This window comes from Mya arenaria, chromosome 11 (genome assembly GCF_026914265.1).
Source record: "Mya arenaria isolate MELC-2E11 chromosome 11, ASM2691426v1".
Taxonomy (NCBI): domain Eukaryota; kingdom Metazoa; phylum Mollusca; class Bivalvia; order Myida; family Myidae; genus Mya; species Mya arenaria.
In genome coordinates, this window is record NC_069132.1 from 3737913 (window position 1) to 3757305 (window position 19393).

At 37.8% G+C, this 19393-nt stretch overlaps 2 protein-coding genes across 2 annotated transcripts; both read left to right on the top strand.

Moving 5' to 3' along the window:
* The first annotated feature begins 4871 nt into the window (after positions 1–4871).
* On the top strand, positions 4872–8715 carry LOC128207797 (photoreceptor outer segment membrane glycoprotein 2-like). Its single transcript, XM_052910934.1, has 4 exons — positions 4872–5434; positions 5774–6002; positions 7019–7172; positions 8399–8715. Exons 1-4 carry the CDS (start codon positions 4872–4874, stop codon positions 8713–8715), a joined length of 1263 nt encoding a protein of 420 aa, XP_052766894.1.
* A 1113-nt stretch (positions 8716–9828) lies between these two features.
* Positions 9829–19289, top strand: LOC128207360 (uncharacterized). The gene is made up of 10 exons (XM_052910236.1): positions 9829–11140; positions 11709–13534; positions 13807–14034; positions 14294–14419; positions 15762–15905; positions 16496–16625; positions 16957–17084; positions 17514–17591; positions 17789–17959; positions 18261–19289. The coding sequence occupies exons 1-10, from the start codon at positions 10087–10089 to the stop codon at positions 18750–18752; spliced, it is 4377 nt and encodes a 1458-aa protein (XP_052766196.1). The 5' UTR covers positions 9829–10086; the 3' UTR covers positions 18753–19289.
* Positions 19290–19393: the final 104 nt, after the last annotated feature.

Below are 19393 nucleotides of genomic sequence, written 5' to 3' on the forward strand. Positions count from 1 at the left end.
ACACCAGTTAACACGCCAACAAATATTGTACTGCAGTTTCCCACATGTGTAATACACTGTATTTGTTCCACAATTCCTATGACACCAGTTAACGCGCCAACAAATATTATACTGCAGTTTCCCACATGTGTAATACACTGTATTTGTTCCACAATTCCTATGACACCAGTTAACGCGCCAACAAATATTATACTGCAGTTTCCCACATGTGTAATACACTGTATTTGTTCCACAATTCTTACACCAGTTAACGCGCCAACAAATATTGTACTGCAGTTTCCCACATGTGTAATACACTGTATTTGTTCCACAATTCCTATGACACCAGTTAACGCGCCAACAAATATTATACTGCAGTTTCCCACATGTGTAATACACTGTATTTGTTCCACAATTCCTATGACACCAGTTAACAGGCCAACAAATATTATACTGCAGTTTCCCACATCTGTTATACACTTTATTTGTACTGCAATTCTTAAAACACCAGTTAACATGCCAACAAATATTGTACTGCAGTTTCCCACATGTGTAATACACTGTATTTGTTCCACAATTCCTATGACACCAGTTAACAGGCCAACAAATATTATACTGCAGTTTCCCACATGTGTAATACACTGTATTTGTTCCACAATTCCTATGACACCAGTTAACGCGCCAACAAATATTATACTGCAGTTTCCCACATGTGTAATACACTGTATTTGTTCCACAATTCTTACAACACCAGTTAACGCGCCAACAAATATTATACTGCAGTTTCCCACATGTGTAATACACTGTATTTGTTCCACAATTCCTATGACACCAGTTAACAGCCAACAAATATTATACTGCAGTTTCCCACATCTGTTATACACTGTATTTGTACTGCAATTCTTACAACACCAGTTAACACATCAACAAATATTATATTGCAGTATTGTATGTTTTGAAAGTAAATTCTGACCCTGCGGAAGGGAACTTATATTATAATAATAATAATAATAATAACTTTATTTAAAGAAGGTAACACATTAAGACATAGGCATCATATTATAAACAAACACAACACACGACTTATTTACAATGTGGCCTTTTGAAAGAAACATACACGCACACACACACACAAATGCTTATAATGAAAACGCATGCAATAAATCTATGTAATTTCAAAAGGGTATGTATTAAAATGTTATACGAAAACATAAAGAAACATGAATATAATACATTAATTATAACATCAATGCCGAACAATACATCAATTTGTACCTAAAGGTTAACAAATCGTATCATTAAAATTTATTAACTGAGTAAGTAGGACAGTCACACATGTATTGAACACCTTACTCGAGATATATATAATGTGAAAACAATAGTCATGGAATTATGCGTACACTTCTTACAACGGTTTTTGCAATTGATGATGTAAAAAGAACTTCTTGCAGCAGGCTTTAAATGACTTTTCCGTGTTCGATTTACGTATTCGTTCTGGTAAAGAGTTCCAAACTGTCCCACTGTAGCATGCAAACGAGTGTTTCTTGTATGAGTTTTATGTCGAATGTGGGCAATGTCTTGTCGCGTAGAACATCGCAATCCATATCTTGTATTGTTTGATAACTTGATAATGTCTCTTATATAACTCGGTGTAAGATTGTTAATAGATTTATATACCATAACAGCCGTTTGATATTTGCAACAGTATTCAAATTGAAGCCATTCTAATTGTTTAAATAATTCATGCGATGGCGTTCTAATAGGCTTAAAGAGAATAATTTTAGCAGCTCTTTTTTTGAAGCATGGTTATTCGTTTCGTATGCGTTTGCTTGCTTTTCCCCCCAAACACTACAACAATAGTCAAACATAGGAAGTATATACGATTTATAAAACAAATGTCTCATTTGATCCGTTAAAAAGTAATTAAGTCTTTTTAAAAGAGCTATCTTTGCAGTTATTTTCTTGCAGACAAAGTCAACTTGCAGGTTCCATGACAATGATGAATCAATAACAATTCCAAGCAATTTCTTCGAAGTTACATTTTCAATAAGTACTTTGTCTACGAATAATTTGAGTGCACATGCGTTTCTTAACTTTGCATTTGAACCCAGCAACATGCAATTCGTTTTCAATGGATGTATTGCCATGTTGTTTATTTTGCACCACTCCGATATTATATCTAAATTTATTTGCAATTTCCTGCGTATTTGAACTTTTTGCATATAGTGTAGTATCATCAGCATATAAGTCAATCAAGGAATTTTCTATTTCAAAGGTAATGTCATTAATATATATAAGAAAAAGATTAGGTCCAAGAATGGATCCTTGAGGAACTCCAGACCTTATACATCTTCGTGAAGATTGGTAACCCCCAAACTTTACAATTTGGTGTCTATCTTTCAAATACGAAGTTATCAGTTGAACGGTATTATCACTGAAATTGTATAATTTCAATTTATGTAAAAGTATTTGGTGATCTACTAGATCAAAAGCCTTTCGTAAATCAAGGAAGAGAGCACCTACATAGTTTCCATTGTCAATTCCATCAATCCAATCATCAATTATTCTTGTCAACGCTGTGTGACAAGAATGATTTTCTCGAAACCCAGATTGAAATTCATGTATGATATTTGTATTTTTAAAAAAAATGTTTTGATTTGATCTGCCATGTGCCGTTCAAACACCTTTGACAGTGTTGGAAGGATAGAAATTGGTCTATAATTATTTGGATCATTGCGACCAGAAGATTTATAAATAGGCAAAACCTTAGCCTCTTTAAATGAGTCTGGGAATATTCATAGCCGTATGCTATTATTTATAATGGACGTTAGAGGTATAACAATACAATCACCACATTGTTTTAGGATATTAGGCCCTATTCCATCTAATCCTGTAGCTTTCGCCGTATTAAGCTTATCAATATACATTTTTACCTCTAATGGGGTGATGTAAGATATATCAAAGTACTGACCCTTTAGCAAACTATTTAATTTAGTACCAAGTTTTGAAAAATGTGTTTCATCGAACACTGATTTACTGATACAATCGGGTATGTCAGTAAAATGCTTATTGAACACGTCTAATATTTGTGCATCGCCAACAACATTTATTCCGTTTGAATGAAGGTATTGTGATTATATTATACTATTATTGTTTGTAGTGTCATTATTATTATCATTCAACTCTCTGAGGTTCTTCCATAACACCCTAGAATCTTTACAGTTTTGAACAGCTATATTGTAATAATCTTTCTTGGTTTGCCGTACTAATCGAGTAACGTTATTTCTTGAAAGTTTATATTCCGACCAATGTTGACGCTTTTTGAATCGATTTCTTTCTTTTATAGCCAACCTTATTTCGTCAGTAAACCAGGCTGGTTGTGTTTCAAATTTTATTCGTTTTTCTTTCAGTGGTGCATGGTGCGACAACACCTCATTCAGTCGCTTATATAAAACTTCCATGGCTTCATTCGGGTCTTGAATTTGTTTAACCTCATTTATATTTACCTTGTTAAGATCAATGCAGGCAATATTACAGGCATTTGTTGAAATTAAAAACATTTACGACCTAACGGAGTTATTGACTTCTAATGTTGTTTTATAGCCTCATGAATTGACCATATGAGTGCTGGCTTCAGCTACACATCGTCATTGGAATTGAATCGGCGATTATTTGGCTTAAAAGGCGTTCATAATTGAAAAGTTGAAGCTTGATTTGCAAAAAAACAAATGAATGTCCGTTACTGTTCCATGATATGTAAGAAACAGTTTATAGTAACACATCGGGCCTATTGTTCACAACATTGTTAATTTTAACAATGTTGTTATTTTCATCATTGTTAGCTTTAAAATGATGTGTTCATAAAACTAGTAAAGATTTAAAAGTTCTTATTTACAACGTTTGTTCTGAAAAATTAATTCATATTAGAATGGTTAAGAACTTTGTTAAAGTTAAAGGTGACTAACGACATCTTTTTAGCATGAGCTTTAGTGATAGGGTGATTGACCGTCTGTCCGTCCATTGATAGCAACTTCTTCTATGCCAATGGGTCACATTGAGTTGCAGAGTATGGGTATAATACCTCGGACAAGTTCGATAATCAGCCTTTTGAATTGATTGATTCGAGAGTTATCGCCCTTTAATTATGGAAATTGTCATATCACCAAATTTGGTTTAGTGTATAAAATATCATAACCGATAACTAAATGCAGCTGTAAACACATCAACAACTGTCCTTAGACAGGACATATTAATCACGATTAATCACTTGCGGCTTATGGGAGGGCTGCTGGGCGGGCGGGGTCTAGATAGTTCTCAATATTTTTTCGAGCATTTGTCCAATCATCACCAAATTTGTTCAAAATGTGTATAAGCTAAATATCTTGACCGAGAATGATAACTAGACAAATCGCTGTTGTCAACCAAGAGTAAATGCAATTTAATTATAGAAATTATTTAAAATTGGTATTGTCCAATAACTTTTCCAATCATCTTCCAATCATTACCAAATATGTTCGAATGTGTATGGGCAAAATACAACGGACGAGTTCGATAACTCGCTAACTCGCTGTACTCACCGAGAGTTATTGCTTTTTAATCATAGAAATGTCTAGAGCACCATTCAAGTTTCTCCGGTGAGAGATATAGGGCCATCTTGTTTTAACTTTATAAAGGTGAATAAAAAAATATATGCTCATATAACTAAAATAAAACAAGTACAGTCGGTCCAATAAGCTTGAAAGGTATCAAAGCCATCCGACTCTAGAGCCGAAACTCGGCCACCAGAAAATAGCGCGGGAAACGTTATTAAAATGACGTCAGAATGTCGCATATATAGCGAACAAAACAAAACATGTGAAATAACGTTGGAATTATTTTTTTAGAAAAACAACATGGTTTTTCCAATAACGTTTTCTGAGATTGGCAGGAATAAGCTAGCTATTGTAAGTGCTATTCTGTGTGCTTTACTCGCACTGTCGGGACTCTGTCTGATCTGTGTTGGCCTCTACATACAGGTCACCATCAACGATGAACTGATTTTACTGGAAAACTATAACGACGGGATGCTTCCGAACTTTCTCATAAGCGTCGGTGTGATCATGATCATTCTGAATACCGTCACGGCAAAGTTCGCGTACGACAGCGGGTTTGCAAGCACCAGTGAAAAGTACCGCCTCGCCATGATGCCCATGCTTGTGGTCATGTTCCTTTTCATTTGGATCATCCTTGCGGCCAGCATCATAAGTTTTGCCCACCGATCCAGTGTCGAGGATGCTCTCCACGACGGCATTAAAGATGCCATGCGGCGCTACAAGAACACGCTTCCAGTCAAGAAGAGCCTGGACCGCCTGCAGATGGACGTCCGTTGCTGCGGAAGTCGCTCGTTTAAAGACTGGTTCAAAATTGGCTGGATCAACATGGACTACGTGAACGTGAAGGATCCTAAGTTGAAACCGTAAAGATTCCATCGTTGATAAACATAGCCTTTTACGAACAAATCATTTTACGGCATTGTTATTGTTCACGTTCTTTACAGTTAAACGTTTAAAAAGGAACAACTGTTCGTTGTCTTGCGGAAACTAAATGGACGTGTTTACTGGGTTCGGATTTTTCTTTTTGAATAACATTTTCTAAATATACATATTACACTGATCAACTAGTAAATACAGCATTTAATAGAAATATCACAAGTTACATGTATGTCGTTATGATAAAGTAATACAGAAGCAACTTACGACTAGCCTTTACGTATTTTGTTAAACTATGTTTTAAGAGCGCCATACTATATGTTCAGGCTTATCAGAGACAAGAACATATTCACACAGAGCGTCCCATTCAGCTGTTGTGACGTCACGGCACGGCGTCCATGCGTGACAGCGGACGTACTGAATCATGCCGCTCATCGGAACTACGACAGTGTCACGCTGTACCGGAAGGGATGCACGGAGGCGCTCATGGACAAGTTTCAGAATAAAATCCTACATCCCACCGGATCTGTCGTCCTGATTTTGTTTGCAGCTCAGGTAGTTTCATTGAATACATGTAGTCAATTATCCGCGTGGCGCGCTTCTCTGCACCATGGTTTGATCTGTTCTATACGTCCACAACCTGTTGTGTTTATATTTTAGATTTATTCGTGTTACGCTATTCGTTAATTTAATCACAATGGCAAGGCAACATGTCGACAAAACGCCAATAATGTCGAGTCCACCATTGTCACATTTGTATCAGTTCTGTGAAGCCAAAGTTTACCTTGATTGAATGTGATCGTTTGAAATTAATGGCTATGCGTGACCGTGATGTCAAACAAGTAAACACTATGTGACCAACGAATGCTACCTTGACCGTTGACCACCTGCAAACATGGGGGTTGCACGTAATACGCTGTTATTTTAACGCCTACTGTATATTAAAATCCGCCAATGTATGGCCAAGTTACAGTCCGGACTACCCAAAATGCAAGGACGTTTTACTAATGCCCTTGATAGTGACCTTTGACTTACAGACATGGGTCTTCAACTCGACACAACCGTCTTCATATGGTAACATACATTAAAATCCTCCAATAAATGACCAATTTACAGCCACTTCAACCAAAAATATAAAGACTTTTGAAAAATGACCTTTAACCTGCAGACATGGATCCTGCACGTGACACACCGTTTTTCTCATGGTGAATTTGTGTGCCAAGATATTCTATACACATATGGTATGTATGGTCAATCATTAAAGCACGGACACACTAAAAGACAATGCATTATGACTGCTGACCTTACGTGTGACCGTCATATTTGACCTACAGCATGTGTCTTGCACCTGAAACGCCTTTTGCTCATGATGAACATGTGTACCAAGTTATGTTTTTAATCCCCAATTACATGCCCAAGCTACAAACCGGACAAGCCAAAAATCGGACGGATTGACACTCGCACGCACATACAACGAACCGCCAGTGTGACAATGGAGCTCATCGCAAGCGGACTCAACAAAAAGTTGCTCTTTACCGACGAAAATATGCATGGCTCGTTTTGTTTTCCAGACGCTGCTCCTCATGCTTCTGCGGTACCTGCAGACGTCCGTCCAGAGTGCATATGATGAGGGCGACCCCGAGGGGCCGGGCCGGGGTCACGTGATTCCCAACCCTTGTGGCGCCCTCTCCGCGGGAGATCCGGACAAATACGTTAAACAGGGAGGTACGCGAAGTTCTGATATAATCCGATTATTTGTTTCACGTGATATGAATACAACTTAATCGCATTTGCATAAAGTAAAGGTAGTGTCCTGTGAAATCTTACGCCATTATACATTTTATTATTTATTGCGGACTGTAATCGTTCAATCTGGTTTTCTTTCTAGAGCCTTTTCTTTCAGGACAATCGCCTATATTATATTCCATTTATTTGGTTATGCAGCAAAACGAAAATAATATTCCCATTCATATTCATTATTGTGCCTTTCAAGTACCGTGAATTAATCTCCCTTTTCACACAAGACGGTAAAATAGGTAATCAAGTCTAATATAATTGTTTATATTTGGTACGTGGGCCTGTCTCCTTGTCTCCAGCATCAATAGTATTTCATAAACCTGGGAAAAAAACGTTGATTTTGTTTTCAATTTTAACGTATTCTGATAATTTTATATGCCTTGTACGAGGCTTTTCATTATTTCTGGTATATTTTGAACAGATCATGAGTTGAAGAAACAACGATGAAAAATTACAAAATATAAAGCCTTTAGCGGGGTAGATTCACAGAGCTTTAATTTTCTGTCGAAAACTAGAACATGATTAGGAATAGGAAAACGTTATCTTTAGTATTTATACTGTGATTTTTTGTAATTAAATTAACAATTCTTAATCAGCAAAGTAAGTGTGTTGGTAATTTGATTAACATTCGTAATCTGTAAACAATGCCCCTTTAAAGCTGCGCGCTCACAGATATACCATTTTACAACTTTTTCTTATGTTTTGTCTTGGAAAGAGCATTTTTGCGTAAATATCTCCACACCAATGATAAAGGTTGCTGACACAAAAATCAGATCGCGATTTTCATATTTCCGTTCGAAAAATAATAGTTTACAAATTATTACTAACGGTTTAAGAAAAATGCATAAAACATCAATTTTGAACTGAAATATTAAAATCTGCGATCTAAGTTTTTGACACCAGTCTTGAATAACTAGTTTCTATGGATTGCCTCGTTTAAGACAAAAAATAAATTAAAAAATGGCAACACGTCCAATCTCAATGTGAGAGTGCAACTTTAAATGTTACGAATATTATGCGGGTGACTAGAAATAATGTGAAATTGCGGTGAATGAACCTGTCAGATAACTTATTTTAGGGTCGAATATCTTAAAAATGAATGTGTTGTTTGTTTTGATGACAATTGTACCAATCCAAAATCCTCATATCCCCAGCCCTCCAGAAGATGCGCAGAGAACCGGTGCCGGACGAGGTGACTGACGACACATACGACTCTATTGTGGACATAGACGACACAATGGACTCGACGGCCGCCCAGGCGGGGGGCGAAGGGTACCCGGGTCCACAGGGACCGCCGGATTTCGGCGATGGCGGTGACGGAAAGAAGAAAAAGAAAAAATCAAAGAGTCCAAAGAAAGCTGCAAAGAGAAAGTCGCCCAAGAGGAAGTCTCCCCCAAAAAAGAAAAAGTCTCCCAAAAGTCCAAAGTCTTCCAAAAAGAAGTCAAAGTCATCGAAGCGAAAAAAAAGATGAATAATTATGCTGAAACAAACCATTATCCTATACTAAGTTAAATCGAATAAACTTTGAGACCCCAGTGTCTTGCTTTTGTTGTCTTGGTACTTTTATGTATTGTCCAAGGTTCAGGTACTAAGTCACAGGCCGGGTCGAACTCGTACTATGGATGAAGGGAAAATGTAATACAAGCTTTGAATGAAAAACGGGCTTTTATTAATGCCATATATTTTTTTATCGAAATATTGTAAAATAAAAATGATAAAACATAAATAGCTTCTTTTAACGGTTTCGATTTAATAATCAATTTTGCGTGCAATACTTATATTTGATTGCTGTTAGAAGTAATTGCATATCTAGTATTGGTAACATTGCCAGAGGTCTAGGTCAGAAAAGACATAACTATATAGTTTCTTCTGTGGGATAATGAGTGGAAAGGTTGGTATCGAGACAATCTTGCCTTATTAATTATTATTGGATGTTTGCACAAAAGACTGCAAGTTTGCAAGGCGTTCAATACCAAGCCCTTTGTTATTGAGAGACATATTAACTATCGAACATAAAGGCGAACAAAACAAGTGTAGGTGTTCTCCATGGAAAAGTAATGCAACAGAAATAACATCGGTATGGCTGATGGTAGAACATGTTGTCATTTTTTCTATGAAAGTGTATGACCATCTTTTTGCAGACATGACTAAATAAAACATTTTGTAGCACTCACTTTTATGATATATTATTAATGTTTCGAGAATACACATTGTGCATTATGATATCTTTTTATTTACAAAGACATGTACTTGTTTATATTTGGAATTAATAGTGTTTGTCACGCTAAAATATTTACACAGATTCCAATGAAACAAAAATAACGGATTTGTGAAAGCTATCGATCTCCAATCTCATATAAAAGGGCTTACGGGCAAAGTAGATGCTAAGTTTGCTAGGGCAGGTTATACAATTTTAGCCGAGTTCCAACTTGTCCGCCAATTTTCAATAGACCTGAAATTAGGTTGTGCTTGGTTAACAATTTAAGAAATTCGATATGCTAGATCAATGACGAAGCATGGACTTATTGGACATGATTTTTATATTTATAGTTACACAAGTTATAGATATATGAATGGAGTATAATCGGAATATTATTCATATACCCTTTCTAGACGGTTTTTAGTACGCATGAAAAAGGATTGAATTAAAGTACTGAACGGGTGTAATGTTGCACCAATAACGGATAATAATGTTCAATAACTTTAAGTTTCTAATCAGCTTAAACAAGTTTTAAAAACAAAACAGTAATTCAAAACAGTTTCATCGAGATCTTCAGGTGATTTAGAGAGAAAACACCTAGTGTTTAAGAGCGTTTTATATCCTTACTGTGGTCGAGTTGTAATGTCACAGAAAAACGAGAATGGGTCTGGAATTTCATCACATCTGGAGGAAGATACCACAGGTGACACGGTGAACGAGTACGTTTCGAAAAACAGCAGGAAAGAAGTTATATCTAGTAAGCAAAGTGATGGTGAAACTCAAACTAAGAATACATATATCGTACAGGTAGTACACGAAGAAATGGACATCGTGAATGACCCGAGTAGACCAGAAATAAGTATCCGGCATAACCGCGTGGAAACTGGGGCGGACGAGGATGCACGAGGAATCGAGCCGAAAATTGGTCATCTGACCAATCTTCCCCCAAAATCGAAAGATGAAATAAGGGGGAGAATCAGACGGAAGAAGAAACGAGAGAGAAGGCATGTCCAAGGAAACAGCGGAGATGAAACGGACAATTTAGATGGAGTGAAGAAATTAAAGAAAAAGCGACGCCCAAAGGCATTGAAATCAAGTGATGCGGGTCATGAAAACGCATTTATAAATGGAAATTATCATTCTCATATCCAGGCTGAATTGATTGCAGGAGCTGTACCACCACACGGAAATAAACTTTGGATAGGAAATAATAACGACTTGCATCCGAATATCACAAACGATGAACCAAACGAACTGCGTCTTGATCTAAGTAGCATCCACGGTGAACGTACAGAACATGGTAATGTAAGACAAGAAAATGGCGTGCCTTTTAATTCAAATGCTGATATTTTTACCGCAAGTGCATTTTCCCCACGTGTCAAAACTAACATTGTTGACAATGAAAACACAACTAGTGGAATGTATGTTAAAAACAATGGTGCCAAGAAATCAACAAAATCACGGTTGAAGCCTAAGCGTGTCAACCTGAAGAGGACGTCTTCCAAGGTGTCAGTGGTCGGCTCCCAGGCTGGTTCCCAGGCTGGCTCCCCACGCTCCTCCCGCCTCGACCCCGCTAAGACGGCCCGCAGCGCCTGGTCCCGCCAGGACACACACGAGGGGAGGGACGGAGATCAAGCTAGCCGGAAGCCACTGCTGTTCTGCAAACTCATTGCTAGATTTCCCGTTGCGTGCTTTAGTGAGTATATTTATCGTTGCCCAAGTGGTTTTATGATATTTTCCAAATAATAAATCTGATTAGTTATTATGTTATTGAATGGTATGTAGGAGAAAATATCTTCCTCGGCATTGTAGTTGTTTTAACTAAACGGCTTGAGACCATCATGTACCCCCTTCTGCATTCACCAAAGTGATTGTTTAAGTTGATAAAATATTTCTTTTCTTTATTTTTTGAAATATATAGTTTTACTTATTTTACATACAATCAAACTTACATACTCAGTTGGCCTTTGAAACCGAAAGGTACTTTGATTAAACACAATGTCGACATTTTCCATTACATTCATAATGTGTCAGTTGTTCAAAGTCTGATATAATGCGATCTTTTCACTCTAAGCGCCAAGTCCCCTTTCCGCTGCACCATGCTCTTTTTAAAACCTGGCTTAAGTATTGTCCATAAAGAAAATATGTTTGAATTTTTAATTATGCATGTACGAGTACTGAACCATTGGTAAAACAGTCACGCACTGCTGGATGCAGCCATATCTTAGCAGGAGATGCTCATGTGAATCCAAATTTTGTTTCAGCGTTTTTGACGGTGCTACATGTTGCTGTGATAGGGCTGACTGTTGGACTGGCCTTCACCGGATATGACATATTCCCGGCCGTGTTTGACACACTTCCGCTCCACCTGTACAACACCGAACGTCTAAAGGAGCTTTCCTGGAAATCCAAACAAGTGTTCGACGATTTTATATACAGACCGGTCTACGGGTATTCCTACAACGCGGGATACCGGGGGAGGGTCAAGGACACATTTGAGGTCATATTTGAAAGTTCAGATGGCGGGAACATTTTCACAGCGGAGAATCTTGAGCTTATAAAGCTAACGGAAAATAAACTGTATGGTATGGAAAGGTACAAAGATGATTTTTGTTTATGGGATCAGTACTACTATTGTGTACGTCCGCAGTCGTTGATTCGTCTTTTTGACGGCACGTATTCGAGCGTTAATGACGTATTCTATGATCCAACGTTTTCCAACATCACAGAGGTGATATACCAAGCCTCAATCCACAATGAAACGCGGGAATACCTTGAGCTGTTCATTGGCAAGGACCGCGTGATAACTCAGGACAATTGCTACACTTCCATCACTCGCACCATGGTGCTTATGGGCTGGCCCCTCTACATCATAGGTGACAAATATGGCAAAGAGGAAGACATTCAACACTTCCTCGATGAGTCCTTCAAACCGGAAACGGAAAGACTGAGGGATTTCACACTGGTTGATTTACTGGATGTTTATTATATCAGCAAGCTCTTGTATGAATATGATCTTGTTCAGCAGGCGCTTGAAGACATTAAACTCGCCATTGGCAGTGTTCTCTTCATTTTTGTGTTCATGTGTTTTCAAACGGGTTCTGTGATCATCACTTTTCTCGGCATTCTGAGTATTTTCTCTAGTTTTCTTCTCACTAACTTATTCTACCGATACATATTACAGTACAAGTATTTTGGATTTTTCCACGTTATCGCCATTTTTCTCATTTTGGGCATTGGAGCAGACGACTTGTTCGTATTTTATGACACATGGCGGCTAACGGGACACACAAAGTACCCGGATGACGCACATAGGCTGTCGGACTGTTACCGTAAGGCGGCGAAAACGACGTTTGTGACGTCTGTTACTACGATGACCGCGTTTCTTGTCAGCGGTCTCTCACCGTTGCTGCCAGTTAAAACGTTTGGAATATTTTCAGGAATATTAGTAGGACTGAACTACCTCTGGGTCATCCTGTATTTTCCAACAGTTATTATGCTTCACCATACGAAAACAAAGTTTATTTGGATTAAGTTCCGTTCTCTTATGAAAAAGTGTGGATCTTGCATGGGCTTTAAATGCTGCAACAATCAAAAAGACGACGGTGTTGACAGAAGACATAGTCTCGCTATTTCTGACGCATCAGAAAGTAAGAGTTTGGCGGACAACAATAGCACTAGACAATTAATTAACGACAACATCAAATCCCCGAGCAGCGAAAAATCATACGCCAGCGCGCTGCATTTTCGGCCACAACCTTTACCTCCGATCGCAAGTATTTCTTCTGAATTAGAACCTGGTACAGCTATAAATCAAAATATGAACATGGCCTTTATGCACCATGTTCCGTCACCAATAGATCTTGGGAAAATCGAGTCGGAAACGATCCGAGAGGAGTTTGCGGCCCGCCAGCAAAACAAGCCTCGCAAGAACTTCGAGGATCGGAACAAAGTTGTTGTGTTTCTTAGGAATGGGTTCTACGACTTCATGACGAAAAGGGCCGTCAAGATCACCGTCCCTCTGCTCCTGCTGGCCGTCTCCATCTTCTTTATTCACCGAGCCACGCTCATACAGCCGGACGCACAGCAGGTGCGTACACAGCTACACATTGTCAGTGTAAAAACATGATATTTGAAAATAAACTGCTATTATTATAACTACATAATTATATAGGGCGATTTTTTTTATAAAAGTATTCATTTAAAAAAATATGTTCTCGATAATAACTATACATATTGAATGCGCGTTATACATATCATGCAGTATATTCGTTAAAGCACGGTGATCAATTTACAGTCTATTTCATGATCACAAATGGTTTATTATTGAATATTATTTTATAAATAATTTTGTCACTACAGGTACGACTATTCCGATCAAGCCACAATTACGCGAAGGCAACGACACGCCACTACGGCTCGTTCCTGCGGGACAAGGACGACGAGTACCAGCGCCTCTACCTGGTCTGGGGTCTTGGAGAGGCGGATATCAAAGACTGCGACCTCCGTTCCGGCGAGTATTGCTTCGGGAAACCAACCTGGGACTCTGAGTTTGACATGAACAATGCAGAGGCGCAGCTGGCCACGAAGGTGAGTGAGACGACTCGTTTAAGAAGGTTAATTAATTACGTCGTATACGACTGCGTGAGTATGCCTATTAAAATTAAAACACCGAAGAAAATGTAATTTAATATGGAAAGTAAGATTATCGAAATTTCGAACCAGTGAAATTATATTTGCTGATCGTAACATTAGAAATTTCAAACATAACGATACACGTGTACTAAACAGTCAACAAGCCAAATTATAAAAGAAAGTTCAAAAGTGTTCATATTTATTATTTCTACAGGCGTTATGTGAGCGTTTAGAGGGAATTGATCGTGATTACGCGGAAACTTTGCGGATCCAGTGGGACCAGGTGACCGGAAAGCCTCGTATCCACTGCTTCACCGCTGACTTCGAAGATTACTTCCAGGTATAACATCGGTCAATAGTCTTTATACTGATTGAATTTATCATTTTGTTTGTAAGAATTAGAGTGTTTTTTTTTGTTTATACCGAAAATAAGATGAAAGTTTTCTGCACGGACAAAAAAGCTAATTGTGTTAAAAACATGAACATTTTCGATCTCATGCTTAATATGGCTAAATCAAAGTTCGAATACATGGATATACATTTCTCGTGGTTAGCGAGGTGAATTACTACAGAATATATGTTCTTAAGATTGTTTGTATAGATTCTTTGTCGACGTCTCGGCAATACTTGTATTGTGAGGTGAGTTGCCGTCTGATGCATTTATGCCGGTCTATTTTTGTATTACTTCGTGACTGAACTAAGACGAATTCAGTACTTTGACCTGGTAATTTAAGTTCCATATTTTAACTAAAAAAAGAAGGTATTGGGTAGTATAAATTTACTTTACTCCGCTTTTGTGGTATTTGTCAATTATAGCAACTGAATACTTAATGACTTGTCAGTTAATGGTGATTAGGTATGGTCCGAACAAGTTATAAATTTCGATCATTATGATAAATGAAGTGAATGTCTTCAAAATCAGATAAAACTCAAAACCGTGGAAGAAATTGCACTCAAAATCAAATATGCCTGAATGGTTTGGCGAGCACACGTGAAGCCTTTATCTATATACCCGAGCATGTGATTGGGGTCTAAAACAAACGGGTAGTTAGACTCAAGTACGCCACGTGAATATTTCATTGACTAATTACCAATAGTAAATATTTGCTCCCCTTTCTGATGGTATAACCAAACAAGAAAAATCAAACATTCGTCCCAGGGTCCTTATAATGTCCTTTCTATCATCACGCCACCCATTACTCAATCATGTAGACTCTAGACTAATACACTGGGGTGGGGGTATTTTGATTGTATAGTGCATGACTAGTGTTCAATAGATTGAAAGAAAAACTATATATATATATATATATATATATATATATATATATATATATATATATATATATATATATATATATATATATATATATATATATTAGATCTATATGATATCGACTGAACTTGGTATGAACTTACATTATGTATATAAATAAAAGCGTATTCATCGTGGTGCTAACAGCTCTTTGAAGAGACCGCTATTGAAGAACTGTGAAGAATGAATACAAAATATCATATTTCCATCCATGTTTGTTCTTTCTAGTTTAGTTTGTATGTCCTCAATGCATGCATGGTGAATGTTTTAGTATAAGTTTTATGTACCGTGTTATGCGTCATTTGCAATTTGCTTTAGAAAAATCTTAAGAAAAAGTTGGCATGAAATATAAAAAAACGACTTGTTTCAGCTTAAGCTGTCCGAAGTACAAGGTTACACCAACGTCAGTGATCTCGGCCTGCCCGTCTCTTCCACCAATGTGAGCGCGTTAATGGCCGCCAATCCGTATATATACAGGGAATCGCTGCCAGACGACTTCCAAGACTACTTCGAGGTATAACCGAACATAATGTTACAAAGATGTTCTATTTCAATATCTAGTCAAGTTATTGTTGATTTTTAAAGGGACTCGGTCATGATTTGTAAAATGTACTGTTTTATAACGAAAAAGGTGTGACAAATCATTGGGTGTGTTAAAACTAAGATGCTGAGGGCTGGAACCCTTCAACAAATGTTGATATATGCTTAAATATTGTCTTTTGAGTTCATGATTCTGAATAGCATTATTAACGCGATTCAACAAAGGGCTTAAAGATTAAAGTATCTTAAGCTCTTGTACGTGTCCTAGGAGAGCAGTTTTGGTGTCTGGCCCCCCTCTCGACCCTACCTTCTTGTATTATTATTTTCAAACTCAATTCTAAAATGATTTATGAAAGTATTCATCGATTAAGAAATTAGCCTTTGTTAAAACTTAACGCGACATAAATGAGGAAAACCCCTAATTTTCTGTGCCTTCTCTTCCTTGTGAATGGAAGCCGTTACCTCGACAAAACATATAATTATGCGAACATTATTACCCGAGTTTTGGACGATGTAATCATAGAATCGTTCTTAACATGGCATGTCAATAATACCATCTTGCAGATCCTGGTGGAGTACTGGCTGACGAACGGTTACTCTCTGACACCGACCGCCGACTACCTCAAGTATAACTGGCTGCTAGGTACCACGAAGGTTCCCAACCAGACCCACAATGCCTTCTACCCTTTTTCTGGTACGTAGATATACTTCATACCTAAAACTCTGTCCAACCGTAAAGACCAGCGTTCACATGCCTTGTATATAAGCGTTCGTCTAAAAAACGTGTTTTACATTTTAAACAATGACTCGTTCAATTACCTTATGATAACAAAATTGTTTGATATTTGAAATACATAATACACGAACGAGATTTTAAAAAGGGAAAAACACCATTTAACCTGTGTGAATAATGATCCTTTTAACTCCGAGGCCGGGCATTGCACTTGGATTTCTACATTTTGAAAATTAAAATCGTCCAATTGCTTCTCACATGCCATTGAATTCTCTCTCTATATATCGTTTAGGCTTGTATTACGGCACACGTCTCAAGTACATGGCTGTGGAAGTGAACACCACGATGAATGTGTTCAGTCTCGGGTTCGACGAGGGGCTTCCGGTCTACGATCAGTGGGAGCACATTATCGCCGACATTGTAAGTTACCCGGACATTTAGTGACTGCCTCTTTAAAATGGTGTATTGTTGTTTTTTTAAGCTAGACTTATATTGACATTAAATTGAACATGTAAGGCTGCATTTTTTGTATGTTTAGCCTTTTATATCGAGGTTGAATTACATCCTTTTGATATATATAATAGAAAAACAAGTAATAGGGGTTCATTTCAACAAGAATGGGAGTAGGTGCGCTCTTGTATCTTTAAGAACGTTTCAACATGGCACCAATATGTAGTCTTAAATCTCTTCAAGCTAAGTACGAAATCGCTGCAAGGGTCATTGATGAGACTCAGTGCCCCTATATATTTGTAAACTATCAGTTTGACCGTATTTCATGCGTCTTGTCGATGGAATTGACTATGTGTCGTCTGCTACCAATTGCTTTTAAAACATTGTATTTATTTTCAGAATGCCAATATGCCCCCACCACTGAAAAACGGAATACAACTTACCGAATCACTTTGGCACTGGCTGTTTGTGCAGAAGGTGAGACCAGTCGTAAAACATTTGTACAAGTACACATTTACACGCTCATTTTTATACTTTATTTTTATTTTATATTTCATTTTTAATACTTTATTTTTTAGTATTAATTTTAGCAAATACCGTAAGTAAACTCGTATGACCGTAAAAACAATAGCACGTAAAATATACATATGTCCTTTATTTGTACATGTTTTCAGACGCTGGCGGACTCAGCTATTACGGGGATCCTTGTGGGGTTACTGTCCGCCTGGCCGATTTTAGTATTCACGACTCTTAACATCGCTATCGGCACGATTGCCGCCGTCACCATCGGCCTCGTCACCGCCTGTGTCATCGGCATCATCCCGCTCGCTGGCTGGAAACTTGGGGTACGAATTATTTTATGTCACAAATGATGTGTTGCATACAATTTTATTCGTTTTGAACGTCTGCATTATTATTTAATAGCAGTAAAAACCAATGTTGCTGCTATTGAAACAAATACTAGGCCAGTATTTGGAGACAATTTATGTAAATACTGATACTGTTAAAATCCAAAGAAATCATTGTTACAGAAACGACATCGTAACGTGACTTACAGTTAGTAACATAAGATTAATATGTATATATATATATATAACTTCAGTGAATTTCAGCCAATCCTAATGTTACCTTTTTGGTTTATTGCAGGTGCTGGAGTCCATAAACCTGTGTATGGTGGTAGGCCTATCAGTGGACTACATCGTCCACCTTGCGGAGGCATACCGGTCCTCACCGTCCACACGCCGGGCCGACAGGGTCCGTTACATGCTCGAGTCAATCGGCCTCTCCGTCATCTCGGGAGCCATCACAACTATTGGCGCCGCGGTGTTCATGCTGTTCGCCCAAATCCAGTTCTTTTTCCAGTTTGGTATATTCATCATCACGACCGTGGGGATCGCTCTCGTGTTCTCCCTGTTCGGATTTACAACTTTCCTCTCTCTCTTCGGGCCCGAAGAAAACACCGGTTCCGTCCTAGCCCTTGCAACTGGGTGCTACCGCATGGTCGCCAAGCGTGAGAATGACATTGACAATGAAAAAGACGGCGCTGAAAAAGAACGCTGCCGGAAGTGGCCCTGTGCGTCGCCGTCCATCATATTGGACCGGTTCTATGATTGGCTCAGCTATGGATATCTAAAATGAACTTTTTAGTACTAGTAGTGTATGAGGAAGTAAGAAATAGTTTGTTTAGGCTAAATGACCAAATATTCCAACAGACCTTTGGAGGAATAATTGGGTTATTTATTTTACTTCTTCTGCTGTTATTTCATTACACGAAGAACAACAGTTCGGTTCTTTGGGTGTGAAAATATTAAGTTTGATACTATTGCTGACACTTGTGATACCTACAAAAACGTCTTTCAGTGATAATGTGATGCACTTCTTGTTGTTCATAATATTTATATTATATTTGTATTGTTTTGATACTATTCATATTTTGTTTTATTCAAATACTTTCTTAAATGATTGTAACAATAAAACGTTTTTCTAATCGTTGTATATTTCAGACTTAAATTCCGACAAGGTCAATAGAATCATCTCAAACCATCGTAACACTTGCGGATAAAATGTGGTGCATGAACGCTTCGTGCTTCCCCTTTTAGACCAGTAGAAAGAGAAAACGTACAATTTATGTTCCACCTTGGTTCAGCTCATAAACCACTTTTATCATAAGCTGACCGGTGATATACAGAGTTTTATCAGTAAAATAAACGATTCACTTTACAGTGAAATAACAATTTGATATTTCATTGTTTTGAATTGCTCTCACTTCCAAATCAAAT

Bases quoted from the DNA above. Each gene is read 5' to 3' on its own strand.
- LOC128207797 (XM_052910934.1), top strand. From the start codon at position 4,872: ATGGTTTTTCCAATAACGTTTTCTGAGATTGGCAGGAATAAGCTAGCT. The intron at 6,003-7,018 runs GTAGTTTCATTG...TTTGTTTTCCAG, and splicing joins TGATTTTGTTTGCAGCTCAG to ACGCTGCTCCTCATGCTTCT. The intron at 7,173-8,398 runs GTACGCGAAGTT...TCATATCCCCAG, and splicing joins CAAATACGTTAAACAGGGAG to CCCTCCAGAAGATGCGCAGA.
- LOC128207360 (XM_052910236.1), top strand. From the start codon at position 10,087: ATGTCACAGAAAAACGAGAATGGGTCTGGAATTTCATCACATCTGGAG. The intron at 11,141-11,708 runs GTGAGTATATTT...ATTTTGTTTCAG, and splicing joins ATTTCCCGTTGCGTGCTTTA to CGTTTTTGACGGTGCTACAT. The intron at 15,906-16,495 runs GTATAACCGAAC...ACCATCTTGCAG, and splicing joins ACTTCCAAGACTACTTCGAG to ATCCTGGTGGAGTACTGGCT.